Consider the following 27214-nt stretch of genomic DNA (forward strand, 5'->3'; position numbering starts at 1 on the left):
TCTAGGACAATAAATATTTTTAAAAGATCAAAAGAAGAATATTTGAAAAATAGCTACTGTAGATAACTTTGTATTGTTCCCTGTCTGCCTTCCCCCGTTTGGCCTTACTACCAAGGTTATACTTTTAAAATCCCAGATTGCAGATCTTTAGACATTTTACCCAAGTTAATGCCTGGCATACACTTTGCTCACTTAAATCAAAATCTTTTCTATAAAAATTATTCTACTCTGTGAAATGCATTTTAAAGTTATAAAGTGGCATATCGTGCTTGTTTTACTTTTTGTTTCTGAAATTCAGTTGGCTGACCCCAAATTCTAGGCCTGAACTTGAAAGTAGCTGAAACGTTTGTGAAAGTTTTCAGGTATTTTGCTTTAAATTATTTTGAAATCATTGCTAAATAAAGCCCTTGATCTCATTAGAATATTTCCTTTTGGTACTAGTAACTGATGTTTTGATGTGCACATTCTACAGCTTACAGGCTTCAGTCAGTTTTTGTGATGTTAACAACTACATATCGGCACTGTTACCAGTGCATTGTACCAATGATGTGTACCAGGAAGAGTAATTGATTAGATAAAAGCAGCAATCTCACCATGGAAATGTCATGGGCAGTTTTTATTTTCATTTGCTAAGACCATATGAACCTGAATGAATAGCCATGTACCTAAAATGTAAGGTCTTGGGCTATTCCCTCATTCATTGCTTCTCCTTAAGGCATAGTAATTTACAGTTTCATTCACAGAATTCCATGCTGAATTTCAGACTAGTGTAGGGAGGACAACCTTCTTTTATTTTAGTGTGTTCAGGCTAATTGGTAATTGATCTCAGCACCTTGTTACCTTGAGGTAAGCTAAGGTCAAAAGTAAGTCCTCCTTAGAATCCCTGGGACACAATATAACTCCTTTCTTTACTTTTTTCAGGTGTGGATTTGATTCTTAAAAGCATTTTATTCAACATAAAAGTCTTGATTCCAAGCTACTCTTTGTCCCATGATAGCATTTTTAGTACGTCTCACTAATTGACTGATAGATTTGCAGGATAAGCTCAGGCTCCATATTTGTTCCTAATCGATAAAAGATTTGCTTCAATCCATCCATCAGAATACATTTTGAAGACTTATAGTGTGGGTGCAGTTGAAATCCTTAATAGACTCTTGATTTTTTTTGACTTTCTTTTTGATGAATTAGTGTTAAATAGTTGAGAGTGTCAATGGTAAAAATTTGTTTAGCTTTAAAGATAGATACACTGCTTAAAAAACTTTCATTTATATATATATATGCACATATATTAAATTCCTTATGACACATAAAGTCAAATATTCTTTTAAAAATCTTGAGGAAAGAATTAGGTAGTCTCTTGATTTGATATCACAAATAGTAGAACAGACAAAATATTTGGCTATCAATCTAAATTTTAGCTAAAGGCAAAATTGCCTTATTTTGTTTATATTAGAGAAGATTTAAAATTTGTAATTATATTATTTGTTTTGTACAAAATAATATAAATCTTATCAGTAATTAATGTGGTCATTATTGTAATGCTTAGGCAAAGCAAAATGAATTTATGTATGTTACTGTTAGGGAATCCTTTTATATATTCCCATATTGAATCAATTTTCCTATTCTAACTAAAAAAATCCATTATGTTAAAAATATGCAGTATAATAATAATGTCTCTGAGTTCTTGAAAAACCTTATATTTGGGGAAATTACTTTACTTCCCTCTGAAATGCAGCCAGGTCTGGGGTGAAACCCAGCAACCATTCCATACTCTCAGTAACACTATAGACTATCCCAGGATATAAAGCAAAGAATAACATACCAAGTTGAAGCCTCAAGGGATGGTTATACCAAGAGGCTATATTTAGTGCAAATTGGACTTTGGTTAGAATACAACATTAACCCTCCAAGTCTTACCCAGAGTGCTATGTCATAATTATCCTCTCTGTATTTATATTACATCTTTCTTCTAAGCAGTCAAAACATTTTACATATGTTAGTTTATTAATCCTTAATAGAGGGAGGGAATGTTTTATTATTCCCATTTTATAGGTTGGAAAACCGAGGCCCCTAAAAAGATCAAGTGACATGCCTGAGGTCCCATAACAAGTCAATGGCAGAACTGGAATTAAAATTCCAGCATTCTGATCCTTAATACTATATAGTCTTCACACCTTTTTTTCCCCCCTTTAACACTTTAATTAGTTCCAAGTGAATTTTGCTATCTGTATGATGAGAGCAGGGGGTATAATGGACAGAGAGTTATCCATGAAATTAAGAATACTTGGATTAAAATCTTACTCGTAGCATAGGCGCAAGTCACTTATATTCTCAGTTCTCTAAGACTTTGTGTTTACCGAAAAGGTAGGGACTGATCCATCTTTGAAGAGGTAATTTCCTCATCTGCATGCTCTTTATATCAGTATAATCATGGATAAAGCCCTCATCCCTGTCCCTCTAACTGAGAAAACCTCAGAGAATTAAGTCAAACACTCCTCAAGTGGTATCTGCAGGATGTCAAACGTTCAAATGAAAACTGAGAAATGTAGCCAGCTCTCTTTCTGGACCAGATATTCAGATGCTTGACATTGTGTTGATTGGTTGGTTCATTCTCGAAGAGGACCAAAATGACATCACTGTTAGAGTCAAATTGCAATGTGTCCAACTGTGACTGATCAGACCAATACAAGCTCAAAGTGCTCTATCACAGGACAAGCACAAATAGATCATGTGAACATAACCACTGTGTATACAAATTAGGAAAAGAATAGTGCCAGTAATTATCACCCCAGAACCCTTGGTAGTAATAGCAGTGCAGAAAGTGCTTAGGGAGAATATTAAGCCTTATTTGGTACCAGAAAGATGCATATGTTTTTGGAAGATGGTCTATTGGCAAGAAATATTTAGTGTAACATAAAGTCATACAAATACAGACATAATTTATGCTCTTACATGACACATATATAGAATGCATGTAAATAAAGTCTTCATGAACCTATGAACTCCAAATTAAAGACTAAGATGTTATCAATGGCCTTCCAATAAGGGGTTGACTATCAGAAAAAGGAAGAACATAGTTGATTCTGATGCTTTACTGTATAGTTATTGGCAGAATTACAAAAGGAGTCATCAGTTGTGGTCATTGGCTACAGAAAAGAGATTATTCTTCTGGAAATTGTTGTACAACATTTCCCTCCTGTGCCTCTCATCTCCTAGTTTTTGTCCTTCATGCTTGAAATGTCCCTTTCTCTGACACCCTCCATCCAGTCTCCATCACTTTCAAGGTCCCAATCATCCTTCAAGGTGCAACTCACAAAATCTTATCTCTTTCAAGAAACATTTCATAGGGGCAGCTAGGTGGCACAGTGGATAGAGCATTGGTCCTGGAATCACGAGTACCTGAGTTCAAATCCAGTCTTAGACACTTAATGATTACCTAGCTATGTGATCTTGGGCAAGTCACTTAACCCCATTCCCTTAAATAAAAAAAGAAGTCTTTCATAATATTCCATACCCCAAAATTATGCAATATCATCAACTATTAACATCTCATACTATCATAAAATTAAAAACTAGAAGGGAAACTAGAAATTTTTATACTTCACCCCCATTTTATGGATGAAGATATTGTGTTCTAGAGAAGTTATGTAACCTCTGCCCCAGAGTGGTATGGTAAATAGCAACAATTCAATTCCAGGTGCTCCAATTTCAAATACAATATGTTTTTCTTCTACCTTGTGTCATAGTTTTTTTTAAGCTAACCTTTTTCTTCTCCAATTAGATTCTTGCAAGTAGAACCTATTTCATATCTCTGTCTTTATATCCCTAGTGCTTAATAATTAGAGTTGTTTCTAATAGATGCCTAATAAGTTACTAATCTCTTGGTGAAATCTTGAGTTAATAGATTCCCATGGATTCGATGATCATTTCCTTGAGCATAGATAGCCTTAAATTTTTCTTTTGAGTTCTAGTCACATATCACTTTTGTACATTTCCAACTTCATAGGCATAAGATTTAGAATGTCTTAATCAGGACTCACCATTATGCTCTTTCAAACATCCTAGTTTCTTTGGAAGTATTGCCATTCTTTCAGTCACCAAGCTTCAAGCCCTTAGCTATTCCTAATTTTTCACTCTTCCACATCCATATTTCTTTTTTTGAATGTTATTTTATTGTTCAATTACATGCAAAGATAGTGTTCAACATTCACTTTTTTTTGTAAAACTTTTGAGCTCCACATTTTTCTACCTCCCTCCCTCCTTTCCCTCCCCTCTCCCCTTGACAATGAGCAATCTGACATAGCTATACATGTACAGTCATGTCTAATGTATTTCCATATTAGTTGTGCTGTGAAAGAAGAATCAGAACTAAAGGAGAAAAAAACCATAAGCAGAAGATAAAAAAAAGCAACATGTTTTAAAAAGTGGAAATAGTATCCTATGGTCTGCATTCCTACTCCATGGTTTTTGCTTTGGTTGCGGATGGCATTTTCCAAGTCTTTTAGACTTGTTTTTGCTTGTTGAACTGTTGAGAGGAGCTAAGTTTATCATAGCTGATCATCACAAAATCTTGCTGTTAATATGTACAATGTACTCTGTTTCTGTTCATTTCACTCAGCATCAGTTCATGCAAGTCTTTCCAGTTTTTTTAAGTCTGTCTGCACATGATTTCTTATAGAACAATAGTCCTCCATCACTTTCATTTACCATAATTTGTTCAACTATGCCTCAATTAATTAACAAAAAGAGCTGCTATAAATATTTTTGGTACATGTGATTCACCTTACATTTCTAATCAATTCTGTTGATTCTTATTGTACAACATCTCTTCCTGTCCCTTTCTTTCTGTTTATGTGGAATCTTCCACCCCCAAGCACACCCCCCCCCCCCGCCCCCCACCTCCAGTTCAGGTCCTCAATAACCTCTTGCATGGACTTTGTCTTTGAATTTCCTAGTACCTAGTAGAGTGCCTGGCATAAAGAAGATATTCCATGGATTATTGTTGAGGAGAAGCTAGGTGCTGGAGTAGATGGAGCATCAGCCCTGGAGTCAGGAGCTCAGTTCAAATCTGGTCTCAGACACTTACTAACTGTATGACCCAGGGCAAGTCACTTAACCCTGACTGCCTCCTCCCCTAAAATACATGCTTATTGATTAATCAAATATTTGTTGGCTCAAATTACCTGGCTCAGAGGAGAATGGAAATTATTAATGTATGAATATTGAAGCAAGGATAATTTGAAATCAAAGATTATAGGAATGTTTTAAGAGAATATGGGTTGGGGACAGCTAGGTGGTGCAGTAGATAGAGTATCCACCCTGGAGTCAGGAGGACCTGAGTTCAAATGGGATCTCAGACATTTAATAATTAACTAGCTGTGTGACCTTGATTATGTGACTTTAACCCCACTGCTTTAAAAAAAACAAAATTTAAGAAAGAGTATATGAATCATGACTTGAGTAGCTGCAATCAGTAGTTCCTATGAATGAGAAAAGAGCAAAATGACAAGCAAGGTAGGTTTTGCTGACTAGTGTAAAGGGTACAGGTAAAAGGAAGAAGCCTTCAGTCTTGATTCCTTTAGGTCAGAAGTCTGCTCTGGTCTATTCTGGGGAGTCAGTGGATAGATATGAATAATCTGTACTCAGTTTGCAATGGTAAATTATCACACAAGGTACTTGTATCATATATAGCACATATTTGTTTATAATCTAGCAGAAGAATATTGGATGATTTCAATGAGACAATATGAAAGTACCAAGAAGAAAAGATTGAAATAATCTGAATGTAGTAGCAGAGTTGGAGGATGGATGAAGAAAAATGACTAGAGCTGAGATAATATCAAGTGGTAGGACTTGACAATGGATTATGTTATCTTTACAAACTGTACATGATATTTTTGATTCTGTCTAAAGGAGGGGTCTTAACCTTTTTCCTGTCAAGGACTCCTTTGACATTTTTTTGGAGCATAAGGAGCCCTTTTCAGAATAATGTTTTTAAATGTACAAAATAAAATACAGAGGATTACAGAGGAAATCAATTATGTTGAAATACTTGTAAAATATTAAAAATGAAAATTGTCCATAGATAGGGGGTCCATGGAGGAATCCCTAGTCTAAAGAATATGTTCTTTTTTTTTAGTAAAAGATATGTTCTAATCTAGCCACTCTGTCTTCATTTGATTAAGTAAAATTAGGATTATAAATATAATCTACAGCCAAGAAAAGAACAGAACTAACATTCCATATAGAATCCATGAATTTGGTATTATTAACATTCTTCTGTATTCATTCAGTAATCATTTCTTAATATACTATGTACAAATTAGTCCACTATGGACTTTAGGAAGACAAAAGATAAATAAGACATAATTCTTATCTTCAAAGTGTAGGAATTTAATAGGAGAGATAAGATCTCTAGGAATAAAGATAATACAAAATAGAATGAAAGAAGTATCTAAATGAGGCATAAACAAACTATTATGATAATTCATTGGAGAGAGATCCCCTTTCACTGGAAAAATTAGAAAAAACTTCAAGGAAGAGGTAGAAACTGAGTCGGTTAAGGATAATTAGGGTTTTTTTCATTGCTTGAAGTGTGATGGGCAGTTTGATTTAGTTGTTACAAAGAATACATGAATTGTAATGTGAGATAAGGGTGGGGATAGATTGGTTGGAGCCAGATTCTTGAAATCTGGACCAAGTTTGCTCTTTATTCAGTGGATTATTTGGAGTCATTTAATGTTTCATGTTGTTGAATCATGTGCTCAGTAGTTGTGAATTAGGAAGATGGATTAGAGAGTGGAAAAACTGTAGTTGACTATCTAGGCATGATGGTGATGGGCCTGAATTAGGTTATTGACAATGGGAATAAAAGGGGAGGGCCTGGGAGAGCAGAGATGAGAGATATCATAGAGGGAGAATTAACAGGACTTGGTAATTGTCTGAATTTGGAAGATAAGGAAGAAAGAGGAGTCATAAATTATATTACTTATAAACATAGGTGACTTGTCACAGACTAATTGTGGAAGTTAAAGAACAAAGAGCCCTAAAAAATCACTCCAAGGTCACAAACAGATGGTAATACTGTTAGAGATGTATTTACTTTCTACCCCACTCCTTTGCTAAATACAATAATTATTAATAATAGCTAACATTTCCATAGTGCATACTGTGTGCCAGACACTATGCTAAGTGCTTTACAGTTATCATTATCTCATTTGATCCTCACAACCTTGAGAGGCAGGTACAATTATTATAACAACTTTACAGATGAGGAAATTGAGGCAAACAGTTGAAATGACTTCCCAGGGTCACACCCTAGTGTAAGGCTAGATTTGAATTTAGGTTTTTGGCTCTATCTATTGTTCCACCCTAGTTGCTTATACTTATCCCTTTTTGTCTTATATTATTAGCTACCCTTTAAAATTTCTTCATTTTTATCTCCTCAATTTGTTAGATTCTTGTAGTCAGAAAGTGTGTTTTAGAACATTGTGCCATCCTCTGGCACAACAAAATGCTTATCATGGGTACTTGCTAAAATTTGGTTTTGTTGACTGTATGTCAGGAAGATCAGGAAACAACTCAAAGTAGTTGAAATGGATTAATCACCTAATAAGTTGTCCAGGATTACAGTTAAGAACTATAAGCTGTTTTTCAGCCAAGTGATGTCCAGCCTAGAATAGCTTCAGCCAGTGATCCTGATTAGATTGTAACTCAAACTTCTGTGGAATGCAGATAGCCAATGGCAGGCAATCTGTTCATGTGGGCACTAACTTTACTTTGGTGACATGTTTCCTAAGGATGATTTGATCATGGAGATTTAATAAAATACACATACCATCTTTGAAGAATTTAGCACAGAAATGAAGGAAACTTTCTTTTAATCTGACTTTGAAATGGGTGAACCCTGAAATATGGGTTTATTTGAAGTGGCATCTTTGCTTAGATGCACCAGGCTTTGTTACAGTTGGCCACAACTGTGCCACAGCAGTGACAGGCTCTTGATAAAACCTACAGTTAAGAAGAATGACTCACATATTTTAGACCTTGCCTGATGTGCTATTTTTGTTGTTGTCATTTCCTAATTTTTGTAGGTGGTAGCCCTAGGAGAAGTACCAGATGGGACTGTGGTCACCGTCATGGCTGGTAATGATGAAAATTATTCTGCTGAGCTCCGAAATGCATCTGCTGTCATGAAAAACCAAGTAGCAAGATTCAATGACCTGAGATTTGTGGGACGAAGTGGAAGAGGTGAGACTTTAAAAAAAGATAATATATGTTAGAGTTCTTTGCAAATCTAAAATATAAAGACAACTAGGGTGATGATGATGGTAATGGAATCAAAAGACTAGAATTTTGAAATAAATTCATACAAACTTTTCTGTAAACAAAACAACAGCTTTCCTTTCCCCAATAGGGGTGGCTTATGCTTTATTTGAAGACCCAGACATTTATTATCTTTTGACTCCTTTAACTTTTTAGATTTGTTTCATAAGTTTGAAAAATTGAGAAAATTTTTCAGAGGAACTTGTTTCTAAATTTAATGCATACATAAGGTCAAGGTACAGGGGAAGGAAGTTTTCAAAGGTTCAAGTTCTGGGTTATAGAGAGTCAGATAATGGAGTTCATTGAGTGGCAAAGGGGGAAGAGAAATATATATTGTTAATTTCTTGATGGAAGTCCAATTGCTCTTAGGTTGTAACAATTTGTCATTAGTATCACAGTTTTAGAGTTGAAGTTGGAATATGACTCTGTAATAAGAGTTCCTAAGCTTTTTTCTATCATGAACCCCTTTGGTAATCTGATGAAGCTTTATGGACTTTTCAGAGTGTTTTTAAATTAATAAAATACAATATATAAAGAAATCAATTATACTGAAATAGTTACCAAAATGTTAAAAAAAAAATAAGTTTGCATTTCCTAGGTTAAGAAGCCTTGTTCTATGGAGAAGCAAAATAGCATGATCATTGTTTACTCTCAAAGTAATAATGCACAGACAGAGACATAACTAGCAATTTTTGTACTTTTAGGGCAACACAAACTGTACCCCAGGATAAGAGCACAAAATGAACCCTTTATCTTCTTTTAAAGTCAAGATCCTGGAAGTCACAGGGGGATGGGGCCACCAAGAAGTCACAGCTTGGGAAGTCACTGGGGAGAAGAGAGAAGCAGGCAGATCAGAGATGGGAAGGAAATCATCTTGGATGTGGGGTGGCATTGGGAAGCAGATCATCTGGTAGTTTCCTGCTTTTAACTGACTCTTCTTGCTAAGTGCTAAGTCCTATTGTTGCTCTAGGACTAAAAGTATTTTTAAGATTTTCTAACATTCTGAATGCAAAACCCCAATTGTCCCATTCTAGCTAAGGCTTTATACACTTGTCCATACCCCTTCCATCAATGACTGACATTTACCTTTTCACTAGGATTTTTTGTTTTAAGAAATTGGATTGAGCGCAAACCTTTAATGCATCAACTTGCTTTACTTTAGCATAACTGCAGAATTGGTGAGCCTGATAAATGATCATGACTCTGAATGTCCCTTTGGTATTTAAGGATTTCCTCTCATCTGAAATCTATACTGAAATTGTAGGAAGCCTTTTAAAAGATGGCAAATAGAAAATAATTTCCTTTTAGCCTTTTTGCAGCTGCTTCATAATTGGAGTTAATGATGGAAAAAGGATGTCTCTAAGGAAACCAACTCTTCAGTTTTCACAGGATTCTCCTGAGACAATCCTATATATCATCTGTCTATTACGCTTAATGTATTTATTTGTTTATTTAAACAAATATTTCCATTTTAAGTCCTCTTATAAAGGGAAAAAAAAGCAACCCCACTGTGTGCTGCAAATTCATTAAAAATGCAAATTTACTTCTGGAATAGCAGGAACAGAATATTGGATCATAGGAAATGAGAGACTCCAGTTTTTAAATAAAGTCCAAACTGACTGCTCTTAAGTTTGGATCAGATGTCAAATTATTACTATTGTAAAAGCTTGATAAGGGAGATTCAAGAAGGGCTGTTTCCGATGAGTAGTTTTAGTTTACTTTCTAGGAACATGGCCAAGAAGTTGTCCTTTTAAACTTTTTTTTAAAGGACAATTATGCATGATAATGAGATACTGTCACAGAAAGGTCATTTGAAATAAAATGAAGCTGGGTGTCTCCGTTGGAATCAAAGCAAAAGGTGTTATTTCTATGTCACATTTAAGTTTACTTCATTTAAAAAAAGAGCTATTTTATCTTACTACTGAATGATTAGGTTTGAAACCTCTTTGACTCGGTCACTAGCATAGTTCCACATTACAATTATTTCTTTGCTCTAATAAGCACCCAAAAGAATATGCTGGACTCCCTGTGTGTTCTCAATCTCATTTGCATCCTGTGAAATATTATTTTCGATTAAAAGAGAGGAAACGGAGTTTAGTATTTAAGGAATCAGCACAATTTTTATTTTACTTTTCATATTCAGGTTAGTATTTTCATTTATAGTGCTTTTGTATTATATATACTTTGCATAAGTTTTCTCTGATCAATTTGAGTAAAAACTATGGCAAAGTGATAGTGTACTTTGTAAACCCTCAACATATTTATTTAAGAAACTTCAAAGAGAAACAAAGGGTGTGCACTGTTTTACTATATTGGCTTTCTGAGTTTTGGCTGGTTTCCCAAATAGCAATTTTTATATTTAAAAAAAAAGACAGACTTAACTGCTTGCAGACTTTTCACGCATGGAAGATGAAGAAAGCTTCTTTTGATGAAGTGTAATTATGTCCAAACAGAGCTGACCCCCTCCCCCTATATTTCTTATGATCTTAACTGAAGAAAGTAGGGTTTTTCCTTTGAAGCAGCCGGGACTTGGTGGAGGATCTGAAATGCTACAGTCTGCTGCCAGAGGCAGGATGGAGAAATTGGTCCAGACTTGTCTTAGAGACTTCTACGAGAGAGAGAGAGAGAGAGAGAGAGAGAGAGAGAGAGAGAGAGAGAGAGAGAGAGAGAGAGAGAGAAAGTAATAAGAGATTATTATATCAGTACCATACAATGTATTAAAGGAAACAGTTAACAGCAAACAGAAGTCAGGAGAAAAAAATAGCATCAAGAGAATATTGATAAGATGAATCTAACATTGTTTTGAAAACGAGTAAGTTGTTTTTCAGTGACAGGAAACTCTCTAACCTGTGTCTTTTTGTACCTGACCTGGTTTATTGCACATTTTTTCCCCCAATTTCCTCTCTGATAATCATGCATCTTCATCTCTGAAATAAGGGAGCTGTCCCAGAAGACTTTTAATGTCCCTTCCAGATCTAGATACATTGGTTTATAATCTAGATTTTTCTTAAGTTGTGAAGACTAAATCAATACCTGGTTGCCACCATACCTCTCTAATTCCACCCCCTCCAACTCACTCTCAGATAGATAACAACAAAAACAACAATAATGTTTGTCCTTCATTCTCAAAGAAGACCAACACATCAGGGAGGTGATGCCATGACAAGCACATGAATTGGATTTGAGGGAGGTAATGCTGTGCTAAGTCACCAGCCTCAATTTCTTCTCCAGAGCCATCTAGGTCCAGTGGCCAGATATGAATCAGGATGACTGGAAATGGCCCTGGATGCAAAGCAATCAGGGTTAAGTGACTTGTTCAAGGTCGCACAACTAGTTAGTGTCAGAGGCTCGATTTGAACTCCCGTCCTTCTGATTCTAAGGTCAGTGTTCTATTCACTGCCCTATGTAGTTGCCCTAGATAGATAGATAGACAGACAGACAGACAGACAGACAGATAGATAGATAGATAGATAGATAGATAGATAGATAGGGATGGATGGATGGATGGATGGATAGAAAGATTTTCCCCCCCTCTGTTCTTAAAGAAATGGTCAGAATTTTCTAGTGCTATATAGTATTTTCCCTTCAATTTGAGAAAGATTACCAAATCTATTTCATGACAACACATTATAGAGGGTAATGTAGCTATTATAATCTGGTCATGCAAAACTCCACTAACACTTTTGGACTTGTTTTGTCCTCAGATATTGGTTAGATAATTGCTTCAGTGAAACCTATCTTGTACATCTATGATTGAGAACTGAACATAGTTTCTGATCATGCTTTCCTTTTCTTTTGACATTTTTCTTTTTTCATCATGAACTCAATAGACATGAATATTTCCATATTCCAAGAACAAGAGAGAATAGTATATAGAATTTTGAACATGTTAGTAGTTACTTTTAGATATACTTAAATTTAAGAGAGTGGTAACAAAATTGCCCTGTCTCTGGTATTTCTTTTTCTTATATGTATTTTTTTACTTTTTTTTGCAAGGAAATAGAATTAAGTGACTTGCCCAAGGTCAAATAGCTAGGTAATTTTTAAGTGTCTGAGGTCAGATTTGAACTCAGGTTCTCCTTACTCCTGGGTGCTCTATCCACTGCACCATCTGTCTCCCCAAATGTATTTTTTAAGTTTTATTGATACTATCTTCTCTTTCCCTTCCTCCCTTTCTCCCTCTCTCTCTCTCCCTTCTTCTCTCCTTCCCTTCCTTCATTTCTTTTCCTTCCTTCCTTTGTTCCTTCCTTTCTCTCTTCTTTCTTTTTCTTTCTTTCTTTCTTTCTTTCTTTCTTTCTTTCTTTCTTTCTTTCTTTCTTTCTTCCTTCCTTCCTTCCTTCCTTTCTTTCTTTCTTTCTTTCTCTCTTTCTCTCATTCTTTTTGTTTCCTTCCTTCTTTTTTCTTCCTTCCTTCCTTCCTTCCTTCCTTCCTTCCTTCCTTCCTTCCTTCCTTCCTTCCTTTCTTTCTTTCTTCCTTCCTTCCTTTCTTTCTTTCTTTCTTTCTTTCTTTCTTTCTTTCTTTCTTTCTTTCTTTCTTTCTTTCTTTCTTTCTTTCTTTCTTTCTTTTCCTTTAACAACAATAGTTACTACCCACTGCTTCATAACAATTACTTTTAATTGAATAAAACCAATCAATACTTTGGTTATGTCAGAAAGTATGTGCCTCATTCTGCACTGGTCTAGTACATCCATCATCTATGTGCTAATATGCATTTGATATTAGCCTTCTCCAGTTATAGCTGCCTTTTTGCCTTTTTTCCCCTGCCTTTACATTTTCAATCGGCCAATGGTTACTTGGCTTAAAAAAAAAAAGTCCCAACAAAATTTATGCTTCTTTTCATCTCAAACACAACTTTAAATTGAAGTCAATAAACATTTTTAAAGGACCATATATATATATATATATATATATATATATATATATATATATATATTCAAAGCACTATATTAGTCTAAGAGAGAAACAGAGTCTAAATAGAAGGGTATTTCCTGACCTAAAACAGCATTCCCTCACTGTTTTGCCTGACAGTCCCTCAGGCTACCATAATGATTGTCTTTCAATGTTAGTCTCCTGTGATTATAACTGAAAATATAGGACTTGAGGACATAATTCAGAAGTAACCCCCAGATAAGTCTCTGGCTGATGAAATTAGTGAATCAGCACTAAAATTAGTTGTTAGCTTCCAGGAGTAAAGAACATATATTTTTAAAGGTATGTCAAAGGCTAATAAAAAAGGATGTTTAGAAAAGATATTCTTTTGGTTGATGACAGATACCAAGAAATAAAGTAAAACTTTATTTTAAGAAAGCATAAATATAAATATAAATATATAGCATGTGAAATGTCCATTATTTCAAAATAATTTCTATATTTGTTGATATTACCCAAATTACTCTTTTGAATTACTTGGATCTCTTTTCAATAGAACAGCAAGGAGTGGGCAGAATCTTCTTTGAAAAAATTAAATGTTAAGCACATCTTGTTCTTTGGAAATTGATTTTGGAACAGTTGTAATTTAAATGCTTATTTCTTCCCCAAAATCACTACCCATCACTTTATCTGGGAAGGATAAATTGGGCATCATAGGAAACTGGTTCCACTTTGAAAATTTAGATTAGTTTTTTTTTTTAATTTCAGAGTAAACGTCTGGGATGTTGCAGATTCTCTTTTGCATAGAATGTTGCCTTTGAATTAGGGGAAGAAATAATATTTTTAATCTAAAAATGGAATAATAAGGATTTAAAATATAAATAGATTCAAAACAAGCTTAACTACATTTGTATCAATTAATAATAGAATCAAAGATTATTTGGGACACTTCCCTAGCCTTTTAAAAATGTTTATTTCTGTCATTTGTTTTCACATCACTGGATATTTTCTGAATATTTTCCCCACTCATACCCACCACACATTGCAAAAAAAAATAAATAAAATAAAGTCCTCATCCCCTCCTCCCAACTTCCCTTGCAAAAAGGAAAAATAATAATTGTCACATTTGAGTGACCATGTTTGGTTAGTATATTTGATAGTCTACTCCTGAAAATCCTTTCCCTCCTCCTTCTCTAGGTGGCACATGGGATAGAGTGCTCAATTTGGAATCAGGAATACCTGTGTTCAAATACAGATTCAGACACAGTTTTTACTCTTGGCAAGTCACTAGATGTCTACATGCCTCTGTTTCTTCATTTATACAATGAGGTTAATAATAGCACCTATGTACCTAGTTTGTCATAAGGACCAAATGAGATATTTGTGAAGTGTTTTGCAAACATTAAAGCATCATAAACATTTTGCCATTAATAATACTGTTATTATTATTTAAAGGATGGAAGTCAATTTCATCACTTGCCTTCCAGGATCAAATTGGATATTCTGATTACTCACTCTACTTCCTTTTAGTATTATTTTCATTGATATTATTGTAGATATTTTCTATATTATTCAGTTGGTTCACTTTATATTGTATCATTTCATGTAAGTCTTCACCAGGTTGAACTGATTTCTTCATATTTGTCATTTCTTCCAGAACAATTATATTCCAGTATATGCAAATACAATATTTTGTTCTCCTATTTCCTAATCAATACTGTTTACAGTTTTTTGCCATGGATTTTTTGCAGTATATGGCATCTTTCTTTATATACCTAGTAGTGTCTGTAGACTTTTGAGAACAATGCTCTAGAAAGAAATACTATCTTTCTCCAATAGCCATCTGATATTGCTAAGGTTTAGAAATTGTAGATATGAGCCAGCTGAACCATTGATTTGAGCCAGGATGGTAAAGTATAAAAATTTCACATTTGAAGTCAAAAGGCTGTCTCCTGTGACAAATCCCTTAACTTTTCTCTTTTCTCATCTGTAAAATGGTGGGATTGGGACTTGACCACTGAGGCCTTTTCAGTTCTAAATTTATTTCATTAGATAAAATCAGTATTATTTCAAGATTTATAATCATGTGAGTTTTTGTGTTTTGGAGGAAAAATGTCATTTCTTTCATTCAACTTTGAAATTTCCAATTTTTAAACACTAAACATAAAGGAAATTTTATGTATATGTTTTAGATTAGCTCTGTTCTCTTCCTATCCTATTCCTCTCTTCAGCCATATTAAATGGCCTTTAGATTGGAGGAAGATAGTTTGAAGTATTTAAAGCATATATTTCATAATTGATAATCACTCAAAATATGATATTTTAAAGGACACACATTAGAAGTAGGTGTCTTCATCATTTTGCTCTAGATTTTTGTATTTATTTATTTTAAACACACTGAACTGGAACACGCTTCCTTTAGAGAAAGAGATTATCTCTTAAAGATTCTTTAATATTCCTGAATATTCTCCTTCATTTTCTCAGCCATTAGAAAATATATAGTCTAGGAGACCCAAAGCCACATGCTCAGTAACAAATGATGTGTGTCTTAAAACAGATTTTAGGAACTTCCATGGCCTGGTTTGAAAAGAAAACCCAGTCACTAGACTTGACAGCCAAAGACCTGTTCTGCATTAAGCTTTATATATAACCTGTTCCATATTAGGTTTTGAAAAGATTGCATTAAGTTTTGCATTGCTACATATTGTTTAAGATTTGTGTTTTGATTTAATGCTCTCAGAGCTCATTGAAGGGAAAGGATCACTGGTCCAAAAAAAAAAAAAGGAAAAAAAACTTTTTGAAAGGTCTTGGTCCAGAAGCCATCTCAGTGGGCAGTGAGGCCTCAGATTGCTGAATGTTTTATTGAGTCACTCTTATACGCCTACCCTTTCCTGTCTTGTAACAGTTTGCAGTTTTGACTATCTGACATTACTAACCGTTGCATATCTAACAGATTACAACTGTCAGTGAGTCTGCATAACAGAGGCTTGTGTCTTCTTATGGGGAGAACATACATTCAAAGCTCATATCGCAATTTCCCTTGTCTTTTCTTTCCTCCTTTTCATCACCTTCTGCCCAGGAATCTGAATCATCAGTTGTGATATTTCAACAAAGTGTGGAGGCCCCCCTCCTAAAAGTTAAAATTCAAATGTACATTTGGAGGATGCCACATATATCTGGCACACAATAAGCCACTGTCAGAGAATTGTTTCAAGACTTAATAGTGGGGACATATGTAAAGGGGGGGAGTTGGGGGTGGAGGAAAACTTTGTTCCAGTAATGATGAAATCATCATCATACCACAGGCACATTAAGGCCAGGACAGGAGACACTAGCTCCCTGTTAAAATGATTCCCATAAGAACTTGACTCTTTCATCTTCTTATTGTAGTGCAGTTAAGCAAATGAAATGTTAAAGCCATGTGAAGTAAATAACATAATCAACAATGATTTACTATTGTTCTCTCATAGGGTTATGACCTAAACCTAAATAAAGGCTTCTAAAATTGTCTGGTTTTGGATGTGTTCCTGATGTTACAGAAAAACGAAAGGAAGAGAAAACTCCAAGAGTGGACTGTGGCTTTTGTTTTTATTACCATTATTGCTACTGCTCAGCACTCTTAAAACCTGGAACTGTCTTACTCTTAATGTTGCACCGTGGATCAAGGCAGTCATGTCTAATGCTGAGACTGGTGTTTTGTCGACAGAAAAGTCTAGTAACAGTCTAAAAGTGCAGGCAAAGAGAAGGTTTAGAACTGAGAATTAGAATTGCTTTCTTTGTCTTGGGTTTGGACTATGGGAGTACATTTTCTTACAATCAGAGATCATAAGACTGTAGGTCTTTTTTTAAGAGCTTAGAGGTCTACTACTTAGTACAATCTCCTCATTTTACAGATGAAGAAGCAGAGGAGAAGGGAGGGTAAGCAAACTGCCTAATGTTGAAGAGCTGTGATTCTGACCTGGTAACCAAGATTCTTTGATTCTAAATTCTGCTATTTCTACTGTCTTTTCAGAGAGGGGAAAATATTGTACTTTGAAAACTTTCATAGTTACATTAACATTGACAGCTTCTTTTTTTTCTTGTATTTATTATAGATTATTCTGTCTTTCCATCTGCAGGAAAGAGTTTCACGCTGACAATAACTGTCTTCACAAATCCCCCCCAAGTTGCCACCTACCACAGAGCTATTAAGGTTACAGTAGATGGGCCTCGGGAACCACGAAGTAAGTACTTGCCTTTCTGTGCAATATAGTGATACCACATATAGATTTGTGGAAAATGTACACTTGTGAGTGAAGCTATTGGCACCATAGTTTTGGTTGTGTGATTTCTTGACTAAATACACTATTGCCATCTCACTTTAGTATAGGAAAAATCATAAAAAATTCCCAGTTAAAGGAAAAGAAAATTACAGTTCCATCCTTAGCCAAAAGTCAACTAGAACTTCTAAAATACTGGGAAGTGAATTCATGTTCATTCCAGAGTTGGAATTAAGTTTTGTAAGAACTTCATTATGTTTGTTTCATAATAATGAACAGACTAGATCCCCAAAGTGGAAAATAACAAACCGTTAAAAAATCTTAGGTTCAGTCGAAAGCACTTGTATATGTTTCCCATGGCCTAAGAATGTGTTTTAACTCTTCTATTCGCCCACTCATTCCTTTTATAAAGAGCACACTCCTTAATTATAAAAAATTTATTTGCAAATGATAACTTGCTTGATTGTTACAACACAGTTGTTTGGTCATGTTCCAGTAATTGTTATAGATATCTTCTGCTAACAGATATAGTCTGACTTGGTTTAATCTGTCTTGGTTTATTTGTCTGTCTGGGCATTCGGCAGCTTTAACCAGCAATCACTTTTATATCATGTATAAACTCCACATGACCATATGAATTTTTTTCACTTAATCTAAACTAAAGCAGATTTTTCAAAAATCCTCAGATAAACTAATTAGAACAAATGTGGCCTACCTGTATTTAAATATATTTAGAGATTAAAGGTTATTCGATGTACAAACCACATTAAAAACATCATGTCAATGGAAGCATCACTTTTTTACCACTCTGTCTTTGATGAACAAATATATGAGATAGATCCATTGCTCTTAAAGAACTTAATTTGTGGCAGAGGTATTGTTGTAAGAATAATTTGACACAGCACTAAACCTACCTAAATGGCAAAATTTGACCACTTTCCTTCCCCTATAATAGGGAGACAAAGGCTAGCAAGGTCTTGTCTCTAGCATATCCTTGAGTAGTGAGAACTACCACATACCTCTCCTCCTATGGTTGCTGTCTCTCTTCATGAAGGCTGTCTGCTTGCCCGGGCTGGGGAGGTTTCCTGCTTCAAAACTGAGTCTTTGAGGTTTTTGTTTTCTCCTCCTTTCATGTGCATGGCATTCTTCCAAGTGCACAAAGTTGGGTCAGTGCAAGCGCTGCCTTTTCAGCTCTGGATCCTCCTATTCAGAGGTGGATGACCCACACATCTGTAGGAGCCTGAGGTTGTTAGACTTGTAAGGGAGGTTAGCCCATGTAGATGAATGAAGCATAGTTTCAGAGTTCTTATCTGAATGGGCCTGGGGCTTTCCCTGATTTTGCAGTCAGGGATGACTGCTTGTGTTGGAGAGTTCTTATTTGCCCATTTTATCCAACTCCTGAAATCCTTGAGAGGCAGGGAAGTTCACTTGTAACATGCATGAAGGGTGGTACTTGCTCTTTTAATATTTGTCCATACATAACATACATCATTTTAAAAGGTGTTTCCTACTGATCTCAGGCTTCCTGTCTTGGTTTTAGGGGGAAACAATATAAGGGATGAGTGCATATATGGGGTAATTAGGAGTACTAAGAGGATAAATACAAGAAAAGATAGGGAATTGGTTTTCTGAAGACATGACAAAAGATGAGAAGATACTATGACTGGTAAGGAAATGGTTTAGGAGGTCATCTTTATATGACTGCTTTTTTTAAATTATTGCATTTGGATTCAAAGTGTTTCTTTCCTTCCCACCCAACTCTGCGCTAGAAAAAGCCAACATTACATACACACACACAAACACACACATATATAAATGAAGCTATAAAATGTATAGTTCTTTGTATCACTTCTTTCTTTCAACATGGATACATCTTCCTTCATCAGTCCTTTGTAGTTGATTTGAATATTCATATAACTCAGAATAGCTTAAGGCATTCACATCTACTCTTTGCATAATATTACTGTCACTGTGTACAATTGTATGCAGCATTCTCTTGGTTTTGCTCATTTCTCTTCATTACTTCATGCAAATCTGTCCATATTTTCCTAAAATCAGACTGCTTATCATTTCTTATTTCACACTAGTATTCCATCACAATTCTATGCAATAACTTGTTCAATCATTCTCCAGTTGAGGCGTCCCTCAATCTCCAGTTCATTGCCACCAAAGAGAGTAGCTATGAATATTTTAGATCATAACAGTTTCTTTTTTTCCTTTTTCCTTGATAACCTTGGGAAAGAGACCTAATAGACGTATTGATGGGTCAGAGGGTATGCACAATTTTATAACACTTTGGATATAATTCCAGATTGCTTTCCAGAATGATTAGATCAGTTCACAGTTCAACAATGATTGCTTTTCAATATTATTCTATTGTCCTGGGAAATTCACTTAGTTTATCTGCTTATAGAAATTAAGGGGGTAAAGTAGACCACCTAGCAGTTACTCATTTCAGCTTTAAAACTCACAGTCCTAAATTGTTGTAGGAATTAATTTGTTGATGTTTATCAAAAATATGAGTACTCAAAAAAAAGAATATGAGTACCTTCAAATTGCAAAATGTTCTGTTGGAGAAATTAAGGTTTGGGTGTGTGAAGCAGCCACTTTGGGATCAACTTTTTTTTTAAGGTTAGCAAGGACTCACAGAAATGGGATGAGGTACCAAAGCTCTTTGGTTGACTAAATTCCTATACCAACATCCTTGAATGACAGTTGATGGAAATCTAGTAAGTATCTGGATGTCCTGTTCATAATATCATTGGGTATCTTTTAGAAGGGGAGTGGGGAGTGGAAATTGAAGACATATCAAATTCAGAACAAATTTCCAGGTGACTCCAACATCAGAAGCCACTTTAAACAGGACCAGTTTTTCCAACTAGATTTCTGTCCCCTCTCTCTCTCACTAGCCTTAGTTTTTGCTGGACATCAAATATGTTGGTATTCTGCTTTCCCCTTGCTCTCTTTCTTTAATTTCTAAGACTTCAGGGATGGAGAGTTATTTTCATTTTTCTACAAGTATTAAGTAGTATTTTGTTTGAGAGAGTTTATCAAATATTAAATTAAGTGTACTAGAGCCCACCAAAATTCAAATTGTCTAATTTTGTAGTCCTTTATTGCAAAAAATGTGGAAAAATCTTTATAAATTTCCTGAGAAATAGATTTTTTAAAATTCAAGACTTTTATTTTTTAAGTGGATATTTTTGCCACAGAAATTAATCCATTCTTATGGGATGAACCACTGAAAATTTTACTCTTATAATTTAGTGTTAAGGGAATGTCACTCTTACCTAAAATGGCTTGACTAACTTGAAGGCTTGCTGTTATCTGAAAAGTTCTTCCTTCCAACTTTTGTCTAAGTAGAGAACTGGAGAATTGGGTTTTAATTGATATGAGCTTTCTTTTTCATCAGCAGTTTTGTATATGATTGGTGAAATGTCTTGTTGTTTTGGAGGTATCTTTGTAGTAAGCCCTCAAATTCTCACTTTTAAGAGGAAAATATTTCTATAAAGTAGATTTCCACACTTTGAATTTTACATGTGCTTGTTTCCCCTAGAGAGACATGAGTTCCAATTTCTGCACATTAGTAAATGATACTTTTCAGTGATATCAATAATGCCTTAAGTTGCATTCACATGGCCTGGGGAAAGCAAGGTGGAACAGATGCTAATTATGATTCTGCTTTAACAAAACAACAAGGACAAAATTGCCTGCAGTTGGGGATCCTTCAACCAAACAATGTCCTTTGTCTGAGGTCTGGTCTATTGTCACATCTGTTGAGATCTTTTTACTCAGAAATCTGAAGGGCTTCATCCTTCTATGTTTTTTGTCTCTGGCAGCTGAACCGGTGTTGTCACTTCACAAACAACTCCTTTTCTTAATATACACATCTGGCGTTGGCAGTTGGACTAACTTCATAAGAGCACATGATCATCACTCATTACAAGATTAAAAAGTACCCCATGGCATCATTGATGTTTTTTGACTTTGATCTTTTGCAGTTGTGATTCATCTCAGTTATAAAACTTCCCTTTAAAGGAACACAGCCGATGACTTATTAGGACCTTCATCTTAAGTAGCGTAAACATGAAAACGGTGCACATCTTTACAGAATGACATTTACTTTCTTTGCCAGCTTATCATTTTAAGACATGACATCATGCTGAAGATCCCAAATTTGTAAGTCTTGTTTTCAGGCAAGCCTATTTGACTTTATGTTGGCAAATTTACTTGAAAGAATCAATAGCATGTACTTTCTTGCAGAAGTCATCATCAGTGGCAGCAGTAATGTCACAAAAGATGTCATAGTCTGTCAGACATCAGTTTCTATTAGCAGTCTGCTAACTGTTTAAGCATGTGGTTCTATCTCTCTTCCTAATTTAGAGGATTCCCATAAGGAAGGAGGAGAATATGTCGTTTGTCATTGTAGTTCTTCAAGGGTAGAGAAGGATGTCAAGTAAGGGGAAATTGCATTGGTAGTCAATGCAAATGTATTACTGAGTTTCTTTCATAAAGAGTTTTGTCAACATGGGAGAACTCTTGATATGGACCTTCAACCATTGCTTCATATTAACAATCTATCTATGATTTAAGTTAAGTTCTAGGGACTTTCTTGCCTGAGGCATATAGAGGTAATTTTTTTTTTTAGGATTACAGAATTATTTCATATCAGGGAAGATTTTGAATCCAGGTCTTCCTCACTTCATCTACTAGACAGTGGATTTTGACAAGGATTTTTAAAGCACCTACTATATATCAGGCACTGTAGAAAGTCAGGAGATAGAAGTGATGAGGGGGAGTCATTCCACACATGGGAGGCAGCCAATAGAAAGGTCCAGAGATGGAAGATGGAGTGTTCTGTTTGAGACACTGCAAGTTGGTCTGTTTAGTTGTAGAGTGAATAGAAGGGAATAAACAGTGATAAAAACTGGATGGATGGGAAGGGGCTGACTTATGAGGAGTTTTAAATATCAAAAAGAGAACATTATTTTTGGATCTTCTTGGCAAGAGGTAACAGGAAATCACTGAAAATATTATCCCTGTTAGTAATATAGATTTTTTTAAAGTCCCACTCCTTATTTTCTGTCTCCATTTTTAATTTCTTTTTACTCCTTATATTTCAAATTTCATTTTAATATATCCCCTATTGTTTTGTGCTAAGCTCCACCCCTTTTCCTCCCCACTACTACCTCGAATTTAGAAATCTTTTTTCAGTCATAGTGACCTTGTTTTGATTTAAACATTTTTGGAGTAGATCAAATGCATTTTGGGTAGGCTGCACTATCATAATCAATGTAGAAGCCATTTTAAAATTTCTTCAACAAATACTTATGACCACTTCTTGCCCTATTTATGTCACTTTTTATTTGAAAACATAAACTTGATTGATTTTCTTGGGGGAATGTACTGAACATTAGGAATTAAAAAATTTTTTTATATACAGAGGTGGTCATTGGACATAATCTAGAACAGGGCTATCCAATCTTATTTCTAAAAGTTTTTATTGAAACAATATACAATATATTTTATTTTTCCATTTCAGTGAGAGCTCTATGGTGACTCAGCTTCCTTTACTAAAGAATTTAGTAAACCTATAGGAGGCTGCATAAAATCACCCTGTTGGTTGCATGTGGCCTGTGGGCTGCATTTTGGCCAGCCCTGATCTAGAATATTTTTGAATGGACTAGCCTGGAAATTTTATACTTTTTATATCTTTTAACTTAGAAAATGTTCATTCCTATGTGTATTTACAGGCATAATTCCCAGCAAAAGCAAGTGAGAATCTGAGAATTCATATGTATACGTTGAAGAAATGAACCTTTGTTCTTTACTCCTTCTTCTCTGCTGTGTCCCCTTTATTCTTATTTTGCTCCCTAGGTACTATCTGCAGGGAAGAGATGAAACCCTTCAAATGCTTTTTTCCTTGTTTTCTTTCTGTTCCTCCAGTCTGATGGTCCCAGGCTTAGGCTGCCACATTGCTTCTGGTTGGCCGACTTCCCTACTTTCAAATGGGTCTAGAGTTTAGGGGAGTGGGAGGCCACCTGGGAGGGTAAGTATTTGGTATTGTTTTTATAGTTAGGACTGCCTTAGTCCACTGGCTCACAGTGCTAGGGGAAGAAGTTTGAGTGTTTCAGCTGACGCTGTGTGTTATTTTTTTCATTCCCTTGCATGCTCAGCTCCCTTGGTCTTTGATTATTTACTTAACTCCTCAGAGAAATTTGCTCTACTCCCTATTCTGGAGGTATTTTAGAAAGAGAAGAAAGGTTTTAAGATTTGAGTTCTGAATCAGGCTGGTTTGAGCAAGTCATCCTCTCTTTTTTTACAATGTGCCTTTCTTCATAGAATCGGTTTTGTAAGTTGAGATAAGAAGCCTTTTTAAGGACTTATGATGTGTCAGATGCTAGGTATATAAAGACAAGCAAAAACAGTCCCTGCTCTCAAGAAGCTTAAAATCTAATTGGGGGAGACAACATGCCAACAACTATGTACTAGCAAGGTAAATGCAAAGTAAATTGGAGGTAATCTCAGAGGAAGACACTAAGATTAAGGAGGACTGGGAAGGACTTCTTGTAGAAAGTGGGATCATTTCTATCTTGTCTGAAACAAAGTTTCACCAGAAAGGCTCTCATAGTGGGAAACTTGCTATCTCATTGGAAGCCCATTCCATTTTAAAACATCTTTAAACGTTAGACTTTTTCCCTGTGTGCTACTGAAATCTATTTCTTTGCAACTTCTACCTATTTCTTCTAGTTCCCTCATTTGAGGCCTAGCAGAACAAATCTAATCCCCCTCTTCAAACATTCTTGAAGATGGCTATCATAACTTCCTAGTTGTTTTTTTTTGTTTGTTTGTTTCCAGTCTAAACATTCTCATTTCCTTCAATTTGTTTTTATGTGGAATGATTTCTAGTTCTTTTGCCATCCTGGGAACTCTCCTCTAGAAATGATCTAGCTGATCGATATCTTTAAAATATAGCAACCACATTTAAAAATCAGGGTAGAATACAGAGGGATTATCTTCCTCCCTGTTTAAAACTAAATGCTTCTATTAATGTGCTTAAGATTTCATTGTTTTTTTTTGCTATTATGTCACAATTGTTAACTCATGATGAATTTGCAATCCAAAATATTTTTTATTTTTTCTCATTCTAGAAATATATGTATGTGTATCCCATCTTGTGGTTGACTTTTTGGACCTAAAGGTGGAATTTACATATATCTCAATTTAATTTCATTCCTGTGACTATCTTGGATATAGGTAGGGAATGAAGGCAATTGAAAGGTAATTAATTTCTATTCCAAATTTCAGATAGTATCTGTAGAAGCTCAGCCACAATCTTTCTTCCCTTTTTGTAGTGCTTTGATCTTTTAGGAGACCTGTGGGATGAGAGAGTTGAATAGTTTTAGACTTTCAGTGAGGGACTTGCTCCATGGATACTTATTTAAAGGCTGTCAACATGTGAGGTAAGACAGAGAGTTAAGTAAAAATGTGTTGGATGGAGGACTTAAGGAAGAAGCTCCCAAAGGCAGATGTTATACCTAAAACAGATCCAGCAACTAGAGTCTTTCTGTTTGTTGAAAGAGTTTGGAAATCTTATTATAGACCTTGGAACTATATCTCTGAAGACACTGATTCTTTAGTTTTGAATTAAAAATGTTAGCAAAAAGGCCCTTGATTTTCTTGACTTACAGACTTTTCTCTGAAGTGCATAAATGCACCTTGGACATGGGTAAATACTATACTCTTTAGATACTCCATAGTCAACACAGATGAATATGAGTTAGTCTGGAATGAATGTTAACCATAAGACCAACCAACCAGCAAAACATGTAGTAATGTTTGAAGGGAATTTTTTTTTAAGGGTTAAGAGGTATTATCTTTTAGCTTACTGCAATAGTAGTTCTTAGAACACTCCCTGCCCCCCTCCCCACCCACGTGCCTCCATTCCTCTCCTTCTCCCCAGGAGAAGAATGGAAGGAGGAGAAGGCCAGAGGTGCTGGTGGAGGTTATGTCTGGTGTTGGTGGAATGTGCTCATGAGTAGAACAGCTTTAAATCTCTTTCAGTTTTTTTTTTTTTTTTGTTGACTGACTGTCAGGAGCCGGGAAGATGGCCAAGAAGGAAATGACACATCGAGAGGCATTTTGTGTTGTGCAACATTCTGGGGAACTGATGCAAGGATATATAGCCTGTTTACACATTCCTCCACTAGAAGACTGCATGGCAGTAATTTAATTCAGTAACACATGGCATGCTACAGCATGGAAAGCTATACCCTTCACATCCTTTCCTAGCAAATTATCACAGCAGTTAAAACATGCCTTGTCCCTTCTTTGGAGGCTTCCCTGGTCTATCTTCAGAAACCATGAAGATATAACCTTCTTTACCCCTGGTATCAAGAGATCTGAATATACTCCCCCCCCCCCCACTGGAGTAAGTCATGTTCATGAGGAGATGTCATTTTCAGAACATTTTCCATGTACATATGTTTCAGTTGATATATTTATTTTATAATAAATATAGAAGGGCAGTTTTTCAAGTGATAAGTATTCTGAAAGAAAGCACATGTATGTGAGTTTCTGGATGGGGTAATAGTTGGGTAGAAGTTAGAAGCTTTTCATTCTTAAAACCATGTAAAGCATTTGTGAGAGGAGTTTTACTTTAAAGCTTTTTTTATTTTTCTCCCCAAAGGAAATCTTTTCTATTAGATTTTTGGAGTGCACCAAAAGCTGTTACTTCTTATTCTTGAGAGGATTTAAATCAGTAATGTGTGTGTGTGTGTGTGTGTGTGTGTGTGTGTGTGTGTGTGTGTATGTGTGTGGTGGGGGGAGGTGGAGGGGAAATACTGTACTTGTTGGAATCATTAGTTTAGAACTAAGAGAAATTTTAGAGGTAATTTAGACCAACTCTCAATTTTACAGATGAGGAAACTGAGACTCAGAGGAGAGGAAATGACTTGTCCAAGATCATATGAGGGATTCAATAGCAAAAATTCTAAATCAGTCATCTAACTCTAAATCCATTGTACCATTAGCCAGTCCTTGAATTAAGTCTGAAGTCACACACACACACACACACACACACACACAAACATTCTACTTTTTAAAAAATGCTTTAAAAAATTTTTGAACTTAACAGAAAAAATGAGCATTTTCATTATCAAAGTAAATACATAAAATATATATTAATAAATAGATGAAAAGTTTCACAAACAAAATTTTTATAATTATATGAAATTTTTATATTTTCACAAATATGTGAAACTATCAATTCTGAGATTATTTCTTGAGAAGCATATGTTTTTAGAAATTGAAGTGGTTAGTGCCTATCTTAGAACACTCTCATTTAATATAATATAAACCTTGTAAACTACTATAGGTATACTATAAACTGAAGTATGGGTATCTATATTACGTTTCACTTGAAACATTACTGCATTTTATCTGGAGAGATTTTGGAGTGGAGGAATATATCATTTGGAATTGTCAAGTCATTTTAGAAACTGAGAAAAGATACCAAATTATTCAGATAGCTTATAGAATTTAAGAAGTGAAAGAGAGTTTAAAGGTCATCTGACTTAATGTCATTATTTTGAAGAATGATTAAGAGGCTGGTCCAAGCAAGCTATGCCAGGGGTGAGACTAGAACCGCCCCCCCCCCCAGATCCCAAATCTACCCAATTATTATCCCATCCAGAAACTTGTATACATATACTTTCTTTCAGAATACTTATCACTTTATAACATACTCAGTGTTGCTTTTC

At 35.2% G+C, this 27214-nt stretch overlaps 1 protein-coding gene across 3 annotated transcripts in view; it reads left to right on the top strand.

The window, feature by feature from the left end:
* RUNX2 (RUNX family transcription factor 2) overlaps positions 1 to 27214 on the top strand; it is a 459712-nt gene that overhangs the window by 104242 nt on the left and 328256 nt on the right. For all 3 annotated transcript variants that reach the window (XM_074237075.1, XM_074237073.1, XM_074237074.1), the window contains 2 exons: positions 8094 to 8250; positions 17313 to 17417. In XM_074237075.1, the coding sequence (XP_074093176.1) occupies positions 8094 to 8250; positions 17313 to 17417 (262 nt within the window). The remainder of the gene's footprint in view (positions 1 to 8093; positions 8251 to 17312; positions 17418 to 27214) is intronic.

This window comes from Macrotis lagotis, chromosome 5, assembly GCF_037893015.1.
Source record: "Macrotis lagotis isolate mMagLag1 chromosome 5, bilby.v1.9.chrom.fasta, whole genome shotgun sequence".
Lineage (NCBI taxonomy): Eukaryota > Metazoa > Chordata > Mammalia > Peramelemorphia > Peramelidae > Macrotis > Macrotis lagotis.